This window comes from Lagopus leucura, unplaced genomic scaffold (genome assembly GCF_019238085.1).
Source record: "Lagopus leucura isolate 7727_CA_CO unplaced genomic scaffold, USGS_WTPT01 Super-Scaffold_739, whole genome shotgun sequence".
NCBI classification, from domain to species: Eukaryota; Metazoa; Chordata; class Aves; order Galliformes; family Phasianidae; genus Lagopus; species Lagopus leucura.
Genome location: NW_024962255.1, coordinates 20268862 through 20294069, shown reverse-complemented (window position 1 = coordinate 20294069; position 25208 = coordinate 20268862). Strand labels below are relative to the sequence as shown.

Here is a 25208-nt window from a genome sequence, read left to right as displayed (position 1 = left end):
TTCTCATGTTTACTTTTATTGCTCGTGAAATGCCAGCTCCCTGTTACTCAGTTTGTGTTTATTGTATTAGGGTCAACCTAATCTCAGGAAATGTATGACCATTGTGCTATCCATCGACTAGGTATGACAGAGATACAGCTATTAAACTGCAATTGTTAAGCTACCTTGATTACCAGAAGTTTCTGCTTTCCATTTACCACAGATTTAGCTCCTAGTAATTAGATTGATTCCTGTTATTTAAATGCAAGTTTGTATGATCTCTTGTATGTTAATGACAGATGTGTTCACATTTTAAGCAAAATTCTGACTAATGCAGATCATACTTTCATACTAGAAAAGAACAGAGAGGCAGAAATGAGATGAAAAGACATCTTGTCTGTCAGTGCTGCCTTCTTGTCTATGATCTGTATGAGGGAGGAGAGAGCAAAAAGTAAAGTTTCAGAATGTTTACATAACCTGCATTCAGCTTGTCCAGTCTAACAGAAACTCCAGTACAACTGTAAGTATGATTTATTTTTCACTCCTAGCACACAAATAATAATAATAATAAAAAAAAAAGTAAGAATGATTGTGGTCTCAATTTGCAATTGCTGTTGCTTTTGTATTAATTTTCCTACTTAGTTAAATTTTAACTGAAACAAAATGTATTATTGTGATTTTAGTGTTTCATTAGAGGCCCATAGATTTTTAAGTGTTTCATCAACCCACCAAAGTCATTGTGGTTGCAAAGATAGGCTTCAACACTGGTAGAAATCATAGATTCTGTACTTTTCTGTGCTTATGAATTAAAAGATTTTTTTTTTGTTGTTACAAGCATTTGCTTGGATTCATTGCCTTATTTTCTGGGGTAGAGCCCAAACAATTTAAATGGGTATTGAAAGGCAGCAGTTCATCTGGTGGTTACAAACCTGTAAACGTTTGTTCTTGCAAAGTAATTCTATTTTCATGTAGTATATATATTCTATGTAGTATTTGCTATTTATTATATTTGCTTTATTTCATATGTATTATTGCTACATATATGTTGGTATTGTTTTCAGTGGCATAAAATCAGTAAGGTCTTATGTGGAACAAAGAACGGGCAGTGGGTGAGAGAGGCTGCTAATGAACATTGCTATTAAGCACTGAAGATTTCCTAGCTGTTATCCTGCCTCATCCTCAGCCCGTATTTAATGTCAGACACATCTCGTGTTCTCTGAATGAATGCCTGCTTCCAGCACACCAAGAACCAGCACCTCGTGTCCTTCCCCGTTACGTCTGCGATGAAAGTGATGAGCTCTGACATTGCTCTAACTTTGGAGGTAAATGGTGAAGGAGCACCACGTGCTGCTGCTTCGTGGCACTGTCACAAAAAGGACCACAAGCCTTGCAGGCTGGGATTCAGAGCCCATGGAGGAGGTATAAGTTTCAAAGCATCCATTTAAAAAAAATAAGGGGTGGGGAAGGAACCTGTGGAATTATAGGTGGTAATCCTATTTTGGGTAACTGGAAAGGCCCTAAAACAGCAACTAAAAGCACCGCAGTAGATAACGCTATGCACACGTGTAAGGATCCCATATGGACTCTTGAGAGCAAACCGTCCCGGACCGATTATATCTCCGGTGGCAGCCGCTCCTCCCCTGTGCCGCAGGACCTGCCCGCAGTCAAGGCCACACTCGGCGAAACGCTCCCCGCTGCCCCGCAGCGGGGCAGAGCGGTGCGCTCTCAGGCCCGCTCTCTGGCGCCCCCTCCCGGCTCGGTTTCGGGGCGGGGCCTCGGGGGGGATGCGCAAGCCGCCATTTTCCTGTCACGTGGTGCCCCGCCGGCACTACAGTTCCCGGCATGCACAGCGCTTACGGCAGGATCGGCCGCTTCCGCCGTGCCTTTCTCGTCGTCACCCGAAATTTGAAAGCAGGTCCCATGGTGCCCCGCGGGCGCCCGCTGATTGGTCGGGCGGCAGCGCCGCGCGGTTCGAAGGTGGCGGCGGCGGCGGCAGGCGCTCGCAGGCGTTGGGCTGGTTCCGAGTCTCGGCTTCAGCTTGAGCCGCGCCCGTGCAGCGCGGCCGGTGCCTCTACCGTCGTCCTCGGCTCCCTCGCGTCCGAGTGCGCCATGGCCTCCCTCAGCTTCCAGAGCGGCGGCGGCTCGAAGAAGGAGAAGGAGGAGAAGGGCAAGAACATCCAGGTGGTGGTGCGCTGCAGGTAGGCGCTGCGAGCCCTGGGCTCGAGGAAGGGGAGCTGTGCGGGGTGTGCTGCTGCCGGGGGGCGCTCCGGGCTGCGGGGCGCGGGCGGGTCGGCGCTGCTCCGGGTTGAGCTGCGGGTCCGTGCAGGATGGGTCGGCGTCTGCTGAGCGGTGACTATTCGGTGCGAGGCTGTGTAGGACGGGTAAGGGGAGCTGAACGAGAGGTAGCGTAGGTAATGATACCGTGCTCTAAATTGCCTTCGCGAGGTTTCTTTGTGCCAGTACGGACGCCGGCTTACCAAGTTGTTACTGGTGGGAGGTTGTACTTTAACAAACCCACGCTGAAAATAACCATTAAAAGCAGCGTTCGCTTTTATTCTTTCAATGTTAGTAAGAAGGTGCTGGAATGGGCGTTAGGAGGCTGGGTGTAAGTGTTGGTGAAAGGCGAGAATGTTGCAAAAGACGATTTTGGAGCAGTTGTATTTGAAACACTGTTGAGCAATTGGCTTCTTTTCCATCTGTCCAGTGCTGCACCGTTGTGCTGCAGCCTGGCTGTGTAGTGGTGTCTATTCGATTAAGATTGTGTTCTGCAATACAGCAGCATCAGGATTGTATGTGGAGCAGTGTTTTGCTTTTGTTGTGACTGATACTTTGGAGCAGCAAAAGCTCCTTCCCGTTCCCTTCTGCAGCATTCGAGTTCTCACTTTGTAGATCAATGGATGCAATTGTTTCAGTGGCCCCTGATTTGCTTCTGAAGCCTGATGATTCAAAAACTTCAAGCCACACATTCACCATGTTTCAATAAAATATGAGTTTGGAGCTTCTGAATGTGTACGCTACTGTGTGTTTAAAGGTCCCTTGCAACTTGTTTTCTATTATTCTGTTATATATTAATGTCCTTTTGATAACTTAAGGGAATGAATGTGTCACCAAATGCTATCGCTGCGTGCCAAGTTGCTGCTTGCCTAGTGGCACTTGCTCTAGTTTAACTGAATTGCCCCTTTATCATGAGGTGACTATAAGGCCATTTCTTTGATTCTCTGGTCTGCATTCATCTGGTTCTCTGTTTTGTTGCTGCAAAGAAGACTACAGTTACTGTTCAGCTTCTTGCGATTTTAGAAGTAGCAAAGCCAAAGCTGTAACTTGCTGCTGTGAACAAGATGGTTGTAATCATTGGCTGTCACCACAGCAACCTGACTCTATTCACTGTCTTGTGCTGAAGCATTGAGTGGCCTATCTAGAATCTAACACTTCAGTCTCAGTGCTACCATGAGGAGGAAATGTCAGCCACAACAGTGATGAGTTCCTGAATGGGTAACAGATATCCAGCTCAGTAACACTGCAGGATGAAATATAAGAACACATTTTGTGATTTAGCATGTGATTTTTTTTTTTTTTTAATTTTTTTATTTATGAGGGGTTATTGTTGCTGCCCCATAAGGAAAATTTTATGTGCCACATTTGGATTAACCTAGTGATAAAAGAAAATATTGAAATTTTTTTTTCTTGTATCTCTGTTAAACTTTACTTAAAAGTGTAATAAAAAGGTGCATGGGCTTCTTGTTCACCAAACCCAAAGGCATTATTTTCTGTCTTATAAAATTCTATTCAGAATTCACAGATTCTATTCAAGTGTGTCAGCATTATAAAGATTCCAGCATTGCTGTCTACTGTTCTGCTAGCTGTGGGCTGTATTAGCATATCTGGTGCTTAGGGAGTTGTCATTCACAAGAGACGTGTGGGCTGCACTGTTTGTCTAAGTGGAAAAATAGGGAACTTCTGAAGTGCATTGATTTGGTTCACTGTTATCTTAACTATTGTATATACAGTTTTCCTTTTCTCGAGGTGCTTATTCATACAACTCTTTGCAGCATTTAATTGCTCCCCTCACTCATTGGTTAGATAACTCTAGCAAAAAAGACATTTTTAAATGCAAGTTAAATATGCATGCAGCTAAGCAGTCATAAATGTATTTATGGACACTATTATTTAAAAACAGCAACAAACAGCTAACCATGTAAATGCATGAAAAGCTGTAGATGCTTGGTTTGTCCTGGCAAATGGAAGGAGAACAATGTCTGGAAAGCAAGTTGTGTCAGTTTTCCTTAAACAAATATAAAGCTTTTAACTTAAATCAGTTAAAGTTCCTTTTGCTCGGTTATCATTTTGTGGATTCTTAAATCATAGAATCATAGAGTGGCCTGGGTTGAAAAGGACCACAGTGATCATCCAGTTCCAACCCCCTGCTATGTGCAGGGTTGCCAACGCCAGACCAGGCTGCCCAGAGCCACATCCAGCCTGGCCTTGAATGCATCCAGGGGTGGGGTATCCACAACCTCTCTGGGACAACCTGTTCAAATGCATTGCCACTCTCTACGTGAAACACTTCCTCCTAGTATTTAACCTAAACCTCCCCTGTCTCAGTTTAGAACCGTTCCCCCTTGTCCTATCGCTATCCACCCTTGTGAACAGTCACACCCCCTCCTGTTTATATGCTCCCTTCAAATATTGGAAGGCCACAATGAGGCCTCCCCAGAGCCTTCTCTTTTCCAAGCTAAACAATCCCAGTTCCTTCAACTTTTTTCGTGGAAGAGGTGCTCCAGCCCTCTGATCATCTTAGTGGCCTTCCTCTGGACCGTTTCATGTTGCTGTTGTAATTGTATTAATTTGATACTCTTCTGCTTTTAGGCCTTTTAATGCCTCGGAACGTAAAGCAAACTCCTATGCTGTTGTAGACTGTGATCAAGCACGGAAAGAAGTCAGCGTCCGCACTGGAGGAGTCACAGACAAGATGTTAAAAAAGACTTACACATTTGATATGGTAACTGCTTGTCAAGCTGGACACTTGTAGCTGTAACCCAGCAAATTTCTCTTAATAGAGTCTGATGTCTACACTGTGCAGTATGCACAGTGCAATATGTTACTGTACTGGTAAATAGGACAAGTTGTCTTTGCTCTGACAGGTTTTTGGAGCTCAGGCAAAGCAGATTGATGTATACCGGAGTGTTGTGTGTCCTATTTTGGATGAAGTTATTATGGGCTATAACTGTACAGTGTTTGCGTAAGTATCCCAGTATTACTATTAGAAAATCTCACTTTAATTTTTGTTTCTTGTTTACATCTTAATTTTTCATTCTTAACAGCTATGGCCAAACTGGTACTGGTAAGACTTTCACAATGGAAGGGGAACGGTCCCCCAACGAGGAGTACACTTGGGAAGAGGTACGTTTTTACTCATGAGGTTTCTCTTGTAGCTGTGCTGTGTAATACAAAAGTAGATATTGCAGAAAGCTAAAGACAGCCTAAAGTTGATTTCTTTCAAACACTGAAGCCAACTTTTGGTAAACATTAGTAAATTAACGAGTGTTCTCATTACTTGTGAAAACCAGAACTTTACATCATTAATGCATACATACAAATCTTAGCAATAATTGCACAGGAAATAATCTTTGTTCACTGTATTTTTTGTCTGTATCCATTAGACCAACAGACTGTAGCTAAAATTTGCTACTACTTCACTCCTTCCCCAACTCTTTTTTTGTACATCTATGTATGTACTTGTTTTTTCATTTTAATTTGTAGGATCCATTAGCAGGTATAATACCTCGTACATTGCATCAAATATTTGAAAAACTCACAGAGAATGGCACTGAATTTTCAGTGAAAGTCTCTCTTTTGGAAATATATAATGAGGAGCTTTTTGATCTTCTGAATCCTGCTCCTGATGTTGGAGAAAGACTGCAGATGTTTGATGACCCCCGAAATAAGGTGAGTGCAGTCTTCCAAAATCTGTTATATGAAGACTTCTGGAACAGTTTGAAGAGGTTGAATGAACATGGGTTTTTTTGTTTGTTTGTTTTGTTGTTTTTTGACAGAGAGGTGTAATTATTAAAGGCTTAGAGGAGGTAACTGTACATAACAAAAATGAAGTCTATCAGATCCTGGAAAGGGGTGCAGCAAAGAGAACAACTGCAGCTACTTACATGAATGCATATTCCAGGTACAAATCTTGTGTTTCAGAGACTTATTTTGTTAATGTTCTATTAAACTGGATTTTACCGAAGAAGGAAAAATTGTTGAAGCCAGAGTAAGCCCTGCCTGATCTTGAGATTAGATATTATAGTTTGTTGCCACATATAGATTAGGAAACCATAGCAAGAAACTTTTTCTTGCGTTCTGTGGGTTGATGTATTCAAGTACGTGTATGAAGATGCATTGTAAATTATGGAAGTCTCTCTTAAAAACCTGTTGCTGTCAGAAGACGTGATTACAAAAACTGTTGTTTCAAGATTGCATATCGTTTTAAATATACAATTAAAATGGTAGTCCTGAATTTCCACATATCCAGGTGCAATGTGAGAGGTAGAATATTCTTAGTCTGGCATGCAGAATACTGGAATTTATTAATAACTCTAAATCAAGCAATTAGCTTTCTCAAAACTTTATATTTCTATGGAAACACAAATCTGATGGATATCATTGAAGCATGCTGTATGTTTAAGTGTGGAATAAATAATCTTTACAGTAAATGTTGATGATGTTTAGCAGATACACCCGTGTGAGAGAGATGGATTGTCTTTGTTCTAGCTATTATGGGGTATTATTGGTTTATTGTTGTTTTTTTTTCTGGTTCTGTTCACTGGAAAAAATCTAGGCATAAGTTTCCCTTCCTCTCCTCACCAGCAATAGGAAATGATATAATTAGGATTCTGAAACTGAACTTACGAAACAGTGTTCAGATCTGTTTTTTATAGAATAATGCTAGCTTATGAAAATGTACAAGATGTATTGTGGAAGTCAGAAATAAGAATAAGGGATTTTTGTATGGCAATGCAGGCTATGTCGTATGATTGCAGCTCATAGTCAGAATCTGGTAGACGTGTTAGTCAAAAATCTCAGTATTTATTACTGACTTCTCATTCTTGAACTGCAGATTTCATGTCTGTCATTGTGAGCAAGTAGGTTTCAAACTGCCATAACTTCTATGGTTTACTGTATGTCCCAGCTTCCTATTGTGAAAGCTTGTTAAATAATCTCAAGCTAATGTATTTTTTTTAAACTTAATTAACGTTTTGAATGAAAACTAAATTGAATTTCTACATCTTTAATATTGGATTCAGATTCTTGCTGATTTTCTTTAGTCTGTATGAAGTACTAAATTTCCTAATCTCATGTTCTGTAAAATTGTTCCTATTGTATTGGCTACAAAACTGCAAGCCAGTTCTCTTGAAGTGTCTATGAGTAGAGAACACAGAAGTATCAACATGAGATATTTCTGTTGGCTTCACTTGATAGATGCATCAATGAAGCAACTGGTTGAAGTTTGATTGGTATTCTAGCCTGCTAGATTATGATTTCCTTACATGTACACAGACAAAAATAGACAATTTTTATTGTATTGGAAATGTGTAAAGTTGCAATTAATGGGGGTGCATTTATTTTCTATAAAGAGCACTGATAACTAACCTGGAGTAATGTCTCATAGAAAGCAGATAATTGGGCTTAAAGAATGTTTGTCTGAAATTGAGTTCTTTTATAGCCGTTCCCACTCCGTATTTTCAATTACCATCCATATGAAAGAAACCACAGTAGATGGAGAAGAACTTGTTAAAATTGGGAAGCTGAACTTGGTAAGTATTTGAATTAAATTTCATTGATGGCAATACTAAAGTAAGGAACTAAACAATGTAACCTCATTCTCTTGAGAATTACACACTTATAAGGGTAAAGAAATTGTCGTTTTTTCTGAGCAATGTGAACTGTTTGTCATTCTTTAGAAATGTCTGTCTCGTTCATCACTCCTACAATCTCCTGAACAAATACATGTGTTAGCTCATGCATGCTGTGACAGATCAAGCATTCCTTGTGCTGATTTGAGATAGAAGCACGTGTCTTTCCTCTTTCAGGTTGATCTTGCAGGAAGTGAGAACATTGGTCGATCTGGGGCAGTTGACAAAAGAGCTCGTGAAGCTGGAAATATCAATCAGTCTCTCCTGACTCTGGGAAGAGTTATTTCTGCTCTAGTAGAAAGAGCCCCACATGTTCCATACAGGGAATCTAAACTCACAAGAATCCTTCAAGATTCTCTTGGAGGACGAACAAAAACATCAATAATTGCCACAGTTTCTCCTGCATCTATAAATCTTGAGGTAAATTTTAATCTGAATACCTATTCCAAAATGTTTGTGGTTTTTTTTGTTTGTTTTGTTTTTTTTTCCAAAAATATTTTCTCCTCAGCTTAACCTAATGTTGTATCTGTTTATCACAGGAAACACTGAGTACACTAGAATATGCCCACAGGGCAAAGAACATATTGAACAAGCCTGAAGTTAACCAGAAGCTGACCAAAAAAGCTCTTATTAAGGTAAGCTAGATATATTTATTTGATTACTATAAAGACAGAATACATTTGACTATTCTAATTCCTGCATAGGAGAAATGTTACGAAACTATGGGGAAATTGGCTACCAGAAGCACATTTCTGAGGTGATTTTAATCACTGAGGGGATGCTTTACTAAGCTGCTCTGCTGGCACGCTATTAAACACTGCAAATACTGAAGCTATTGCTAAAACTAAAGCTGGAGACAGTGTGATTGCTATTATCTATGACTGTGTACCTGTTCACCAGGTAGTGAAGACCTACTAAGTAACAGTAGATTACTTTTTTGCTGGATTTCTCCATTAGCAGCTTAATTCCCTCAAAAATGCTTAAATTTAAGCAACGAACTCTAAACTATGAATGAAAAGGCCCTATGAAGAACATGAATGCTATTAAAGAAGCTGCAATTCCCAATATAAACTGTTATGTGGAATAAACAATAATTTGAATAGGAAGCTTCAATGCTCTACATATGTGCAATGTTATGAATTGAATCTGTGCTACACTGAACTTATTTGGACACAGAAGTGAAACACTAGATTCTGGAACATCCTTCTGTGCTTGTGGAAAATTTCCATATAATTCCAGATGTCTCACATCTGTTGAGGAGAACTTTGAAAATGAAGTATAACTATTCATGTTGAAATGTGGTTATTTCTTGATGCAGGAATATACTGAAGAGATTGAGCGTCTGAAACGAGACCTTGCTGCTACACGTGAGAAAAATGGCGTCTATATTTCCCTTGAAAATTTTGAGTACGTCTTCAGGATTGCTATAAGATGTCTAACAGCATATACTGGTTCCTATCCTTAAACAGAAATGTTTCCAGATCTATTTTCATAAGGCTAAGTTAGGAAGATTTAACTGACCAGTTACTTCCTTCTTTAGAAATTAGTTATTACACAAATAGAAGCCTATGAAATATGCTTGCACTGAGAACTTCATTTGTGGAATTTGCCACAAGCAAAATGAGCATTCATCTTTTTTTAATATCTTATTTGCTCTATCAGCTTTTATATAAACTTCTATTTTAAATTTTCTGTATGAACAAGTCTTCTCTCAAAGCAAAATAAGCTGTCTTTAATCCTATCTGTGTTAACTGAAAATTCAAATGCTGAAGTCAATACTTCTTGAAATGACTAAACATGCAGCATGAGACCAATAGCTGATCTAGAAATCAAATTTATTACTGTTGTTGTTCTTATTAATCTTTGCTTTAGGGCCCTTAATGGAAAGCTGACGGTTCAGGAAGAACAAATTGCAGAGTATATTGACAAAATCACTGTCATGGAGGAAGAGATGAAAAGAGTAAGTGCCATTTCTCATGCAGCTCAAATCCCCCAAATAAAGAGAAGATGTCTTGAGGGAAGAGAGTTGTTTGAACAGTGACAAAAATTTTGGTCTTAAATGTCCTTAGTAATTAGTTGATGGAATTTTCTAATTCTAGAAGTTGAGAATTTCAGATACTATATACGAAATTGCAGAATGCAATATTGATTTTTTTTTATTATTATTTTTTTTTTTAACTCTTTCAATGTTTAAAACTTAACCTTGAATTTTCTTTGACTTTCCAGCAAAAATCTTGTAAAACAGCATAATCTCAGTTGGAGCTGTGTGCTTAGAAGCAAAGAATGAAGGGGGGGAGTGGTGATGACTCCCACTAACAAGAATATGCAGAAAAAAAAAAATTGGAAAATTTCTCTTAAACAAATGGAGTATGTAACTAGTGTGCCTAAACAGGCTTACCTTTAATCAGTTTTACTGATTATTCCTCATTCTATCAGCTTAAATTTGTTTAGTGGGGATTCCTTCATTGTGATATAATGAATGCCTGATCTTGTGACTTGAATAGGGAAGTGAAGGATTTTCACAATAAAAACTGTATTGGTTTGTGATGTTTTCAGTAAATAAAGGCTCTTCTAGCCTCTAGTCAGGCTTAAGATTTCTGAGCCTTACAGCTGAAACTGCTGAAACTTTCTTGCTTATCTAGATGACAAACTGTTTTCTAGTATTGTGACATAACTAGGGATATATGGTGAGTTGCAGTTGAGCTTGCAAAGAGCAATGTTACTGTACTGATGCTTGTCTTACACTGTAGGTGACTGAACTGTTCACAGTTAATAAAAACGAACTTGAGCAGTGTAAAACAGACCTAGAAATCAAGGAGAAGGAACTGGAAGAAACACAGAAAGATCTGCAAGAAACCAAAGTTCATCTGGCTGAAGAAGAATATGTGGTTTCCGTTTTGGAAAATGCTGAACAAAAACTTCATGGCACAGCTAGCAAGGTTATCACTCTCCTGGCATCTAATTGTAACAATAACTTCCTCTCTTTAAGGGTTCAGCAATCTGTTCAAAGATGTCTTTGTCACTAGAGGATGATGTGAGTGACAAAAATGAATTTAAGGTTTAAAAACTATGATTGACCCTCTGAAAACTGTTGTAGTGAGGAGTCACTTAGAGATTGCAAGGCTTCCTCTGTGGAAGTATTAACCAGTGTATCTAACAGCAAACTGTCAGTCTGGAAGCTGGCGTTTCATAAGGTTTTCATAAGGCTTTCAGTGCTTTGCAGTTTCTATTGTTATGAGTTGTTTTGCAGAATAACTAGTTTAGTTTACCTAACTAGACACTTAAGCCTGACCTTAAAACAGAGTAAGTTATGCATAACTAGAGTAGAGAAATTGCAAGAACCAAGGGACATGCAATAATACTCACTGAGTAACTGAAACTATTGCCATGTCTCTATATTTTAGAGGGTATTTAGGTGCTTTTTTTGATGTGTTTATGACTGGTCTTAATTTTCAAAACAGACTTGATAGAGACAGAGTCCTGCTATTTAAAGTGCAAAGTGATTAATTCCGTGTCTTTAGTCAATATGAAAAGTTCTTTCTATTCGGGTTCTTGTAAGGTTGGGAGCGGGTGCTCAGTTTTGCATGTTGATGTGGAATGTTTGTGTGAGATAAATGGGTAGAGAAATCATTTACACTAACTACAAAACCAAATTCCAGTATACTTTCAAATTCTAAATTATCACAGAGGTAATACTGGAAATCACTTGCTTTCACTACAATTAAAAATATATTTACTGCCAAATCTTTCAGAAAACAGTGAAGCTACTGGGAATTTCTTGGTTACTGTTCTATGTTCATTGTATTTTAATTCCTTGAATACTTGAGGATGTTCTATTTTAATACTTGAGAGTTGGGGGCAAATGTTCTCTAGTAGGTAAATTTTTCTTGTACTGAGACTGTAGATGGCATAGCACAAGATTAAGAACAGTTGTAATTTGATGTTAAAGGAAATATCTGCTTCATGTTCAACTTAGAACTAGAGTTCTTCTGAACATAAATTTATGCTTGGCTTCTGATTTAAATATCTACTGAAATAACCTTAAAAAAAATTTTAGTTGCTTAATACAGTTGAAGAAACCACAAAAGATGTATCTGGTCTCCACGCAAAACTGGACCGTAAGAAGGCTGTTGATCAGCACAATGCTGTTGTCCAAAATACATTTGCACAACAAATGACTGATTTGTTCAACAAAATACAAGATTCAGTTAATGAGAACAGTGTGAAGCAGCAGCAGATGTTGATGTCTTACATGCATTTTATAGGTAAGTGTAATACCTCTACATGAAGGTCATCCTTATATTTTGCAGTAGTACAATCAAAGATGAACATTTTAAATTAGGCCTCTGTTAGTAGAAAGATTAAGCTTTATTTTAAACAATGTAGTAATTGCATAATAACGTGTCTCAGATGGTCAGCTAAGAGTAGTAAGTTTTGTAACACTTTGCAATTTCTTTTCTAGGTGACATCTTGTCTACCAGTTCTTCGGCAGCTAATATTCTTACATCAGTTGTATCAGCATCCTTTGCCTCTCTTAAAGAATTGGTGTCTACAGAAGTTTCTTGCATGTCTGAAAAAGTATTACAACATGAGAATCTGTCACTTGATCATAAAGCTGAGCTACTGAGATTAATTGTTAGTAAATTTACATACTCTTATTTTTTTTTATTTGAAGTATATGAAATTGTCCTCAATCAGAAGAGGTGCTATAAACAATCTTTTTTTTTTTTTTTCCCTGACTCTCTGTTTCAACACTTGGCCATGATTACATACCTCTTCCCTCCTCATCCCATCATGAGCTGTAATGTGCTGTACAGCAAAAGCTAACTGCAGAGCACGTAGACCTTACTTATCCATATGAATAACTTCTTAGAAAAGTACCAAAGAGACTTCCATATTTTGTTTTACCATTTTTTTTTCCTATTGCTCTTTCTAGGGGGAGCATGCGTCAGGATTAGGAAGCGCATTAAATAGCTTGACACCAATGGTAGAATTTGTCCTGGGCCTAAACTGTCAATTTCAGACTAACATGAAAAAATATTCAGCTGTGGCTGATAAGGTAACAAACAGATTTTTCTCTTGCGCTTTTCTTGCATATACCCCCTTTTCTGCAGTGCTAGTGTTTTCATGCCTGGTTTGGCTTTATCTCCTTTACTCTGTCACTTACGTTGTTTTACTTTATAGCTTTTCCTTTTCCTTTTGGACTTCCATTTTTGTGTGTGTTGTGTCCCCTTGCTACCTGTATTGGCACAGCTGCTCACCTAAATGCTGAAGACAAATAATAAAATGTAGATGCTTAAAGCTATGTATAACAGATATTTGATAATATTTTTTGTATAGTCTCTACTGTATTATAGAAATCTGAAACAGCTGACTTAAATGAGTTCTATCACTTCAAATTTCTCCTGCTATTGTACCGAACTTTATTTCCTAGTTATTTTCATTATGGAGAATGTGGAAGTGTACAATAACAATATACATAGACAGTGCTACACTTAGAAAAGTTCTTTGCTTGCTTTTTTTTTTTTTTTTTTTGGCTATGTTATCACAGAATCATAGAATTAACAAGGTTGGAAAAGACTTCCAAGATGATCCAGTCCAACCATCCACCCATCGCCAATATTTCTCACTAAACCATGTCCCTCAGTTTAACATCTTAATGTTTCTTGAACACCTTCAGGGATGGTGACTTCACAATCTCCTTGGGCAATTATGTTTTAAGTCTTTGAATTGCAGCTCCACTCTTTCATTCTCGCCATTTTGTTGGGGGAAAAAAAAAAAACCTCAGTTCCAGGTGGAGGACTAAATTTCCCTCTTCTGTCAATTGCATCTCATCTGAAATAAACTCACTTCATTTAAAAGCTGTCTGCTAGTTTTCAAGCTTTAACAGCAATAAGTACATCTCTTACAAGCTGTTGCTTCTTATTCTGGTCTTAGCCAAGTATGTTGAGTCCTATTTTGTGTATTTTGCATGCTGAATTTTGTTTAGGAAAGCCCATACTAAGTGCCATTCTGTTACTTCTGAATGTTCTACATGTTATTTGCTACCATTCACCCACTATACTTGCCTTCGACAGTTTTTGTGAAGTAAAGGTTTCTTCTCCCCTCTCTTGCCCATCATGCTACAGATAAGTATCCAGTTCTTATCTAATAACAAATATTTAACTTAGAATAAACTTCTGTTTTTTTTTTTTTAAAGCTGGAAAGTCATAAAAAAGAAATGGATACCTTCTTTGAAGATCTTTCTCTCACTCTGAAAAAATTACAGGAAGAAACAGCTAATGTTCTTGCTCAGCTTCAGAATGATTGTGAAAATTTAAGAGAAGAAGTGGAAATGACAAGACTGGCACATACAAAGGTACCCTTGGAGTGAAGAGAAATCGTAGTGTCACATGTTATTCTTTGAATTCTCTAGCAGTAAACCATGGTATCTGTTTCAGAAGCAATGGTGGGACAGTGACTTAGTGATCCTAATTCTTTTCAACTTCTGTTGTGTGACTTTAGGTATCTTATGTAGGAAAGTAACAAGAATTACCCTTGCTATAAACACATCTAGTTTATATGCCTTCACGTAAATCTCCAAAGGCAAAGTGTCTGTCATCTATAGAAAAAATGTGACTTAAGCTTTAGAATAACAAAGCTGTACTATGTTATATCTTTCTTGAAAGATACAACTTTTCTTAACAGAGTGCAGCTGAGTTAATGTCCTCACTACAAAGACAGCTTGACCTGTTTGCTCAGGAGACTCAGAAGAACTTAGCTGATGTACTGGCAAAAAATGGAGGCTTGAAGACCACCATCACTGCTGTGCAAGAAAATGTTCACCTGTAAGGAACTGATTACTTTTGGTATGAACTGATGCAACATGTGTTAAAATCCACCTTTCAAAAATGTCTGAATTATTACGTGTCTGTTGTTGCAGGAAAACTACCGACCTAGTCAGCAGCACAGCTTCTAATCACAGCAGATTTCTTGCATCTATGGATAATTTTTCTAAGGAGCTCAGGATTATAAATGGTGAAAATAAAAGGATGCTGGAAGATTCCACTGACCACTGTCAGCAGCTTCTCAACAGTCTCAGAAATGTGTCTCAGGATGCTGATAAATGTGCTGAACTTACAATTGCTCAGATAGCCAGCTTTACCGATCAGCAGCTATTGTCCCTCAGGGATGAGAAACAACAGCTTATGTGTTTTCAAAAGGTACCTGTAGCTATTGTAGTCTAATGCAGTATTTGGAGACAAACTTCTACAGGAGAATTCATAGGGGAAAATTCTTAACTATAATCAGTACAAAATGGAGTCTTGATCACAGCAGACTCATGCTAATAAATGCATTTTGATGAGATAAAAAAGCTTAACTTGAGTAAGAGTTCAAACTAGCAATGCAAATAACTTTAAAAAAAAAAAAAAAGTGTATTGATTAATCCCATGTGGCTAACTTCCACCTGTACTTTAAGCTTTTTACCACTTGTAGCTTGTAGCTCTAATTCTAAAGCTTAATTACAGGTAGTGTCCCAGGGAGATTTAGACAGAGATGAAGTGTAGTCTGTAATAGAACAGACAAGTCCAATCTGTTTTGCTAACTTTAAGAAAGTTAAACTGCTTAAGGCATTTGTAGTCTTGAGAAAGGCGCTCTTTTAACTATTATACCTACTGAAAACTTCAGGCACCTCCTTCCAATAGGAAGGACGAAGTATGTTGTTTTTCCTCTTTGTCCTCTAGAAATACATAATGCTTCTAGTCCTGGTAGGATTTTATCACTTCCCTTAAAAATCCTAATTTAATGCAATGTTATGAGTAGACACATAGCAATTCTGTTCTGAACCAGTGGCATCATTTTTATTTTGAAGAGTAGCTTTCTGAAATGATCGTACTTTCTAAGAAACTGACTCTTCTTCTGAAGATAGTTCTCAAAATGAGAATGTAAAATTGGCACTGAAACTTCTCAATTTGAGGTCTCTCAATTGTTTCGTTTTAGATCATGTCACTAACCATGCACCCACATCTTAGAAAAGAGGCCATAACCTTAACTTTCCTGTTAACTTGATGTTTTTGTGCTTTGTTGGTTTTTTTTTTTTCCTGTTGTTGTTTGTTCTAGAAAAACGGAGAAAACTGTGATAAAGCAATAGCTGAAATTGCCGACCAAATTGGTACTCAAAAATGTGCTGAGGAGAAGATACTAAACGGCCTTCTTGATCGAATGAAAGTTGATCAGAGGGTACTTCTGGAACAGAAGCTGGCACTTAATGAAGAAGCACAGCATGGACTGGCTCAGGTTAATGGTTTCCTGAAAGAAGATCTTAAAGTGGATATTCCAACAGGTATTTCAAGTAGGGCAGGAGTCAATCTTGTGGAAAGCAATCTGAGTTGTGGAGTTTGTATTCAGAGGTTGATAGGAACATAATACAGCTGGTCATCTTGCACTTTTTTTTTTTTTTTAAGGTGAATGCAAGGATTGACTGAAGAAAGCGTGACTTCTGTATTGAGTTAATGTAAAACTGATAATCTGTAATTAAAGCAGTTGCTTTATGTATTTAATAGTGCCTTTCATTTGTATACCATCTGCATTAAAGGGACAACTCCACAGAGAAGAGACTACTCTTATCCAGTCACACTGGTGAAAACAGAACCCAGGGAACTTCTACTGGAACAACTGAGGCAAAAGCAATTAACGCTTGATGCTATGCTGAACAGTGTGATACAGGAAGTGGAGGGGAATGCAGATGAGGTATGTATATGAGTTACAAACATGTCAACAAAGATTTCATATCTCTGAAGAGTTTTGTGTTCTTTTAATCTCTGTGGAAATTTGACCAGAAACCCAGCACTGTTGCAGCCTTCCTGTGTGGTACTTGGAGTTGCATGCTTAGCTTTTGAGAAAAACATTGTCTTGAAAAACAAGGGAAGACCTTAATAGTTGTTTAGAGGCTCTCATTTCTGTTTTACAAAAATACATAAATTGTGATCAGATCTATAAGAAATACAGCACTTCCATTCATGTAGGAAATTCAAACATTCAGTGAACTTCTGTGAATGCTTCTGTTTTAGGACCTGCTGGAAGAGGAGGAAGGGATGCAAGAATCCAGTGAAAGCCTTGGTGATGACAAGTACTTAGTGGATATAAACATAAGCTGTCATGCAAATGGAGGCATTCCCTTTTTCCAGGTAACTTTCATAGGTATTCTGAACAGTGAAAGAAAGTTATTGTTCTACAATAGGCTTGTAGTATAGAATCATTTGCTGATAGCCTTGAGTGTAGTCTCATAACTTCTTTTAATGCTGTAGAATATGCTTTGTTAAACTTCAGTTAAAATAAACATTCTAACAACCTAGAAAAATGTCATGACTTGCTAGATGCATGCATGTGGTTTAATAGAAAAGATGAAATTTAATACAGTACATTTTCTTAGTGATCTGATAAAAGTTAGCTTTCTTGATTATTTTTTTTTTTATTATTATTATTTTTACTTTAATTTTCTTCCTTGCTTTTGACCTTTCTCTTCCACCGATGTATCGTGGACCTGCATTATCTTAACGTGCAAAACTTATCACACATTTTCTTTAAATTCCAGCACAAAAGGAGTCACAAAAAAGATAAAGAGAACAAAGCTGCAGCAATGTTGGAGAAAAACAAAACTGAAGATATGACAGAACAGCTACTCCCTAAATCTAAGCTACCGTTAAGATCAGTGAACTAAAATGTACATATATACTGCAGGTTCTTATAAAATACTTTTGGTTATCTACTGAGCCATAAGTTCTCCTGGTTGTTCTGTCTCTGTATATAGTGATATATTGATGCAATATTGGATCAAAACTTGACACAATATGTCCTGCCTTTGTTCTGTTTTTATATATGATGGCTTGCAAATATTAACAGTTTTATTAAAAAAAAAAAAAAAAAATCTGAAGGTTATGGTGCTGTATGTTAAGTGACATTTTTTAACTTGTCAAGTAATAGATTGCTTTCTGCTTCTTAGTAGATTTGTAGTAGCAGGAAGGGATATGGAATAATGCTGTTTTCTTAATTGTAAATATGTGATCTGTTTCTGTACCTGCCTTACTCTGATTCCTGTTACTATGAAGTAGATAGTTGTCTTCGGGATACTTTCAAATAAATCAGTTGATGCACAGAGTATAGATGTGTATGCATATGTGGTTTCAGTCTTAAACTTGACAACATAGCTAAAGTATTATCTCTGCAAAATAGATTCTCTGAACACCGTTCAGATAAATGCTGATAGATAAAGATCAATAATTTTGATTATACCCTTGCACTGTGATTCTCTTAGCTATAGCACCAGATGGACTGATTTTCTGTATTTCTGTACCACTTCTTACCTGTTAGTTTCTCTTCATGGGCAAAGCTAATTGCTTTTCTTTAGCAGCAGATAGCAGGAGACAAAAACATTCTCTTCCAAATGAGCAAGGCAGCTATATGTCCACAGCTTCATTACTTTTTATTTTTATTGTCTTAGTACTTAGCTTATATACCAGATCTTTCTATTATATGAGGTTTGAAACCCTAAAAGGGGTTTTGAAATCCTGTTCTGTCTGTGGAAATGTCTCCATTGAAGTGGTTGGTATATTGTGAAATTCTGACAACAGAAACATCATAGGCGTAAGAATTTTCCAAGACTTGGCATCTAGGTTCTTGTACCACATTCTTTAACACTGACAAGATTTTTGCTAGTGTAATCTATCCATTTCCTAACTAAAAGGCACTTCTGCAAGTCTTTCACTTTTTATTTTCTATACAGAGTTCACAAGATCGGTGTGAACAAACAAACTGGAGCAGCCAGTGCCAAGGAAGGATCACATCCATTAAAATGATGCCAGAATCTACGCTTATTTAACCTTTTTGAAACTAGCCTTGTCCATAGCTGTTTGATTTTTCCCTGCTGCGGACACAGATTGCTTTTCTCATATTGAGAACCTTTAACAGATGTATGAATCTTTGGGACTGCTTGCTTTCTCTTTTCAGAGAGATGTTTTCTTACATTTGCAATAATATTATGGCAGATCACTGTTTCTTTCATTGGGCCTGGTGCCTAGTGGTCACACCAGAAAGATGAATGGGATGAAAAATTTGGATACAGAGCCTGTCTCTGCTTCCTTGCCATTGTCTCTTCTCCCACTAGGTGGCTCTAATGCTGAAGTGTTAGTCTAAACCTCCAGCACGGATTGCTAACCAGGATTTAGGAGCAAGCAATTTGCCGAGGCTTTATTCGGACATCTGTTACAAGAATGGGTTTGAAAAACTTATTTTATGCTTCTGCTAGAACAATCCTATATTCAAACCGGGGTGAGGGCTTGTTTATTGAAGGAGCTGCGCTTTAGAGAAATATTCAGACCTGTGGCTTGAGCTTTGGTACAGGATCAATAGATGCTTGTAATAATTAAATGCTCTCTGAGATCTCTGTTGCCTGGGCATTCCCTAAAGTAGAAAGCAAAACCTACTTGTTTAGCTGTAAGAAACACCTCTTCCTTAACTTTGCTTACACAGGGCTAACTGGATGCACGGGTTTAACCCAAAGAGAGGAAATTGGTGTGATGTAGGGTAGTTTACAGAATGGTATCAATTTTGCTTGTTAGAAAGTATCGTTCATAAGAAGTGTGGAAGCTGTTTCCGCAGAACAAGTAGCAAGGTCATACCCTGACTGAGTTGTGCTGAGGTGGAGTTGTGGTGTGACTGGGATTGTACAGCCATGTTCTAATTAACCAGGCGATTTTTCCGTCTGATTCCAGATTAGCAGCCAGGTGGGGCAACACTCAAATTAACATCAAAAAGAAAAGAAAAAAACAACTAGCAAATATGTACGATGAATGGTAAAATGAACAGGGGAAAAAGAAGAGCTTAAGCACATGTAATATGGTAGAATGTGGAGAGACTGGTAAGACAACAGGAAACAATAATCAGAGCCACCAGCTTTCTTTTCAGTTAAAAGGGAGCAATGAAGAGACAGTGGAGGAAAGGAAGTTTTCTGCTTCTGAGTTGACAGCTGTTGTATCAGAAGCCGCTGTGTGGGACTAGAGAGGAGTGAGAAGCTACCTTTCTTTGTTCTGTTAGACATCAGTCGCACTATAACCATATGTTAAATGAGTGGAGGAAACAAGAGAGCCTAGAACTCTTCAGGTGATAAAAGAAAATTTAAATGTAGAAGGAGATGGAAAAATATAAAAAGGCTAAAATTCCTTTTCCATCATAAAGCATCTGAAGGGGAAAAAAATGAGCTCTAATCTTTTAGAACATTAAAAATGGGGGAAAAATATATAGTTGCTAAATATATACTTCTTAAATGACTGTTTATATCCTTTTGACTCCTATTTTTTCTTTCCTTGTTAGAAACTGCTTTTTATGGTAGAGGGCTATGCTCTATAAGCTACCCGCCCACACACATAGTAGCTTTATGAACTTAAATAACAATAAATCATTCCAGGTTTTGTGTTAGTAGGGTTTATATGGTGCAGTATTACAGGTGGGGTGTAGACCACCTAGCAAAGTAGGCTGCTCTTGAAGGTTGAACACAAACTCAAATCACAGTAGTACTTCTATGCTCGTTCTTGAAAATGTTGAAAACCCACAACTCAGCAGGAATACAGGGCAGCTAAGCAAATGTTTAGATCTCTATGTTCACAATACATCTGAAATCATCTTTGGTTCCTATAAGGCCTGCCTACAAGAATGAGGGTGCTTCATTACAATGCATGTGCCCTTCAGACATGTTAAAAAGGAGCAAATGCTCGATTCCCTGTTCTCTCTTCAGGGAAAAAGATTGGAATGAACTGCCATTTTTATAAGGGGTCTGAACAATATTTATCATGCTTATTCTGTTTCAAACACTGTCCTGTCAGATGTAGAGTGATGTGCAAAACTATATGAAAATACTCAGCTTTTAGGTGGTGTAAAATTAGATTTTGTAACGGGGATTAACTGGAGTGTGCTGTTGTTGTTTTTTCTCTCTCCAGAATATTAAACTTACATAAATGTTTCCTTGGCTTTATTAGTTACACTTGAAATACTCTGGGGGACTCTTGGCCTGTTATAACCCAAACACTGTAAGTCAGCGAATGAGACACAGTGACTGAAATGTTGAACTTGACAAGTATGCTTTATTTTTTTAATTACCAAGAATGAAATAAACAGATGATATAAAATACATTTGAGGGTTTTTTTCTGACTCTTTCTAAATATGATTGTCTACAATTGCTGATAACATAATTTTGACTATAATTTCATTCTGATAATGTTCAGAGCACTAATGCTACTGCCAGAAGATTTTTTTTAATGTGAAAAAGCATTGTATTTTCACTGGCGTAAGTTAATTGAAAGAAAAAAAATCCTTTTTTAGCCTAATTAAGCTGGCCATTTTCAAATGAAAAATAACAAAATTAGCAGCAAAGAAAATATTCTTTTAGCAGTTAAGACAAGTATTAAGCAAAACAGATGAAGTATGTGGTAAGATATTTATTCTTTCCTTCTCCACAGCCACTTGTTATAATGATGGCTGTTGCTTAGAGGTTTGCTCTCTGATTTTATAAGGAGATAATTCTACAGCAGTCTCTTGGCTTACATAAAAATGGTAAGGTGAGGGATCAGATTCCTTATCTCTGAAGTACATTACTAACTTGGTAATGATAATTTAAAAACAGAAATCCAAGGCCCTCTTTACTCTCTGGCAACTAAAAGTTTCATGGTGTTCAGAAGGATTCCTCCAGGTAATCGTGGCAGCTGCTTTAATTCTTAATTCTGTGTTTTTCATAGGTAAGTCGGGATTTTGCTTCCCCTACTTTGTAAAATAACTTAGAGATCTTTCAGGGTGGGTATGATTGTATCATTCTGCTATTCAATGTCTTGATCAAAGGTCTGCTGAAGCTCCTACTGACAGTAGTGGTCCTAAGATCATGCCAAGATCTGTGGGAATTGTGTTTATCACAAAAAGAGGAATCTATCTACAAAATGTGGCACCATGATTCACACAGCAGTTGTTCCCTGTTTTCAGGAACTGACCTTCATGGCTAATGTAGGGACTGCTACTTCCACTTTGGAATTAAGTTGTCAGTGTCTTGTTAAGATGTTTCTGATGGAGTAAATACCAGCTTTCTGGCATGATTGATGCTGAAGAACTTAAGCAACCACTGTCGTATGAAAAGGCTGTTTGGGGAAACTGTTTTTTCACCTTTCAATTAACATTCACTAACCGTCAAAACTAAACATAAGTGGCATCAGTGTTCTGTTTAGAGGCTGAAGGAAACAATGAGTGAGACGCTTATCCTTCGTTAGAGCCAGCAGCTTTTGTGACTTAATTAAAATATGGCATTAATTTCAAAACCATTCATTAAATCATTATGATGAAATGATGATAGGCGCCAAAATTTTGCTTGTTCATTCTAACAGTTTATTTTGGGAAACTCAGTCTAACAGGATAAACCTTGAATATACAGATTAATGCAGGGGAGGAAATTTTATGATGTCTGTTAGTTAATACAGAAGCCAATCTTATTAATCATGGATTTACAGAGGGCTGTTTTATTAGATGTTAACCATAGCTTATGTTGACAATTGATTTTCATTGTAGGACAACTGAATTTATTATTTGTAATAAGATAAAGATAATTAAATTGACTTTGTAAAGGTTACTATCATAAATGTTGGTAGTACCTGTGAATAGCAAACATAGAACTGCTTTAGCAGCGAAAATTCAGTTAAGTGATAGGGGCTTTTTTTCCATTGCATTTAATTGTCTCTGAATATTTTTAGCGTGCAGTTCATTTTCCAGCCTTTCATTTTGTTTTTTAATGCTGTGAGGAAACTCTCTGTGTTGAAACCTCACTTCCAGTTCATTTTCTTTCTAATAAATGGGGGACAAAACATTTTAAAAGTTACAGAAGTAAAGCAAAATACAGAATATAAATGTTATGCCGCAAAATCTTGTTCTGTGTCTTCTCCACTTTGTCAGTAAGTTATTCACAATGTGTTGAAACAGGTCTGAGATCTACAATTAAATCTGACTTTCAGGTGTTTTTCCTTTTTTTTTTTTAATATTAAAAAGCGTAATTATTAAGGAAGAGAATTTAGGCCTTGCAAAAAAATAAGGCTGTTCAGAAGTTATGTAATATTTTTAAGCTGTATTGGCTTCACGATGTGTATTTCCCCACCCTGCAATGTCATCCATATATCTGGGTACAATCTTCTGAAAACGTGGAGGAATTCTGAGGATGTTGAGCCCTTCGGAAAGCAGCTGAGGAAACCAGCGGCAGCAGAATCATGGAGTCGTAGAATATCCTGAGTTGGAAGGGGCCTACAGGGATCGTTGAATTCAGCTCCTGGCTCCACACAGAAGTACCTTCTGAAGATTTGACAGTGTGGAACTTATGCAGTACAAAGGTAAGTACTATCAAAATATTTATAATGTGCTTTTACCATAATATTATTCTTTGGTTTCTAGCTCAAATTTGCCATAACTCTACAGACTTGAAATTCATCATGTCTTCTTTGTTATTTTGAATCTGAAAGTAGAGAGGTAAGAAGACTGTTGTGTAAGCACAGATGTTTGATATGGTCTTTAGGGGGTTTCAGAAGGGGGGTGCTGTTGATGTTCTTTAATGAAATACACTTGGCTGGATCTTTGTATTAGTAGAGCTAACTATGATTACTTCTTCTGTGGTTCATCCATTGGTGGTAAGAAGTCGTAGCTATATGGCTGAATATGGAGGAGGTGAGCAGCACATCACAAGCTTACCAGGGAAGTTAGGCTGCTGGTTGCTGGGCTGCAACATAGGTGCTAATCACTTGTTTCATTTCTATTTAGTTCAGGAAAAAAAAAAAACAATGAAACTCTTTGTAGCTTTGTAACTGATGGCCGGTTAGTTGTCCCATGACTTTGTTACTGATGCTGCTTTCTCTAACAGAAGGACTACAAAATATTATTAAATATTATTAAATAATAAAATATTACTATAAAATATTCTGCGTCCACTGTATTTTCAGTGCTTTGTTGTTCCTGTGTGGAACTCTTGAGCTCAGTGCTCTACTACTTGATCCAAAGGTAGTCAGGAACCCATGCAGCCAGGATCCAAGTTCTAAAGATACATTCTTTACTGCTATATTTCTGCTGCACACACATCCACAAAAATCCTGACTGTCACCTTGGTCTTAGGCCACCTCCTGGGCAGGTTTTCCTCCCAAAGCAAAGCAGAGCCTGGATTTGCCCTGTGATATTTGCTGCAGTCCCTAGGAGAGAACCTTGTCACATTCTGCTCTGCTTGAAGCTGGGGAGAGAGATTGGAACCTCAGGGAAACTCAGCACCTGGTGCCCTGCTTGGTTTCCTTCATCCCGTATGTGGAAACAGGAGGAGGTTGTGCTTTTAACTTGGATGCTCCAAGTGCATAGATAAATCTGGAATAAGCATCACTCACTTTGAATTTTCCTATTGTACTTTTTAATGTTAAATACGTTTCTTGAAACATGAAACACAGATCCTTGGCTGGAGGTTGGCTCTTCACAGCTACCTTATGCCATAAGCAGCACTTTCTGATTCTCTGTGTGTTATTTGCAATGAAAGTGCTGAAGCCATTGTAAGAATATGACATTATCTGGTTTTAATACATAACTTAATCTGCTCAGAACAAAACCAGGACAATCTCATTTTTCAAGTAGTTTCCATTTCATTGCAGTATTTACTTTAAATGAAGGGCCATGATCCCGTTCAAAGCCATAATTTCCCCCTCTCTCCCCTGTTGTCATTAGAACCAGATAACAGGAAGAGAGTGGAAGATAACTGCCACTTATTTGGGTTTCACTTGGAGCTCTCAGGCAGAAGCAGGGACACCAGCCAAAGCCAAATCAATTCATTTGAATGATTTGCTGATTACCTGTGTTAGTTATTCCTTGATTATCTTTCCCATTGTCTGGGACTAGCTCTTTGCCTTTGGGATTGGTTTGACTGTTTATTTTTACCTGTTATTTGTAGGGAATATTCTGCATCGTGTGTAATACACTCCAGTCTCTACAGTCAGGAGTAATTGGCACTAGAAGAAGTGAGGACTGCTGTGATAACTAGTGGAGAGGAAACATGATGTTCTAGTTTTTCAAGGGGGTACATACAGGTGGTGTGAGCTGAGCTCTAGCCACGCACTATGGTAGAGGCTGGGGCCCAGGTCCCATTGCCCAGAGCTGGTGGGCTGTGCTTGCCTTCCCTCCCTGTCACTTCTGCACCTCTGCTCTGCATCCCAGCAGTGCACATGCTCAGAAAGAATGGACAACTGGTTATGCTTTGCTTGAGTGTAAAATTTCACTCCATAGGATGTACCATGATA

General features: G+C 37.9%; 1 protein-coding gene across 1 annotated transcript; it reads left to right on the top strand.

Annotated features, from left to right (window-relative positions):
* Positions 1–1748: 1748 nt before the first annotated feature.
* KIF11 (kinesin family member 11) lies at positions 1749–18011 on the top strand. Its single transcript, XM_042863281.1, is given in 23 exon segments — positions 1749–1862; positions 1864–2177; positions 4846–4978; positions 5121–5218; positions 5301–5379; positions 5740–5925; positions 6033–6157; positions 7697–7787; positions 8064–8306; positions 8426–8521; positions 9205–9293; positions 9759–9846; positions 10637–10825; positions 11944–12151; positions 12349–12521; positions 12823–12945; positions 14086–14244; positions 14574–14713; positions 14809–15088; positions 15987–16209; positions 16462–16616; positions 16937–17053; positions 17461–18011. Coding segments are annotated over 23 exon segments (3534 nt in total). The 5' UTR covers positions 1749–1763; the 3' UTR covers positions 17587–18011.
* The last annotated feature ends 7197 nt before the right edge of the window (positions 18012–25208 follow it).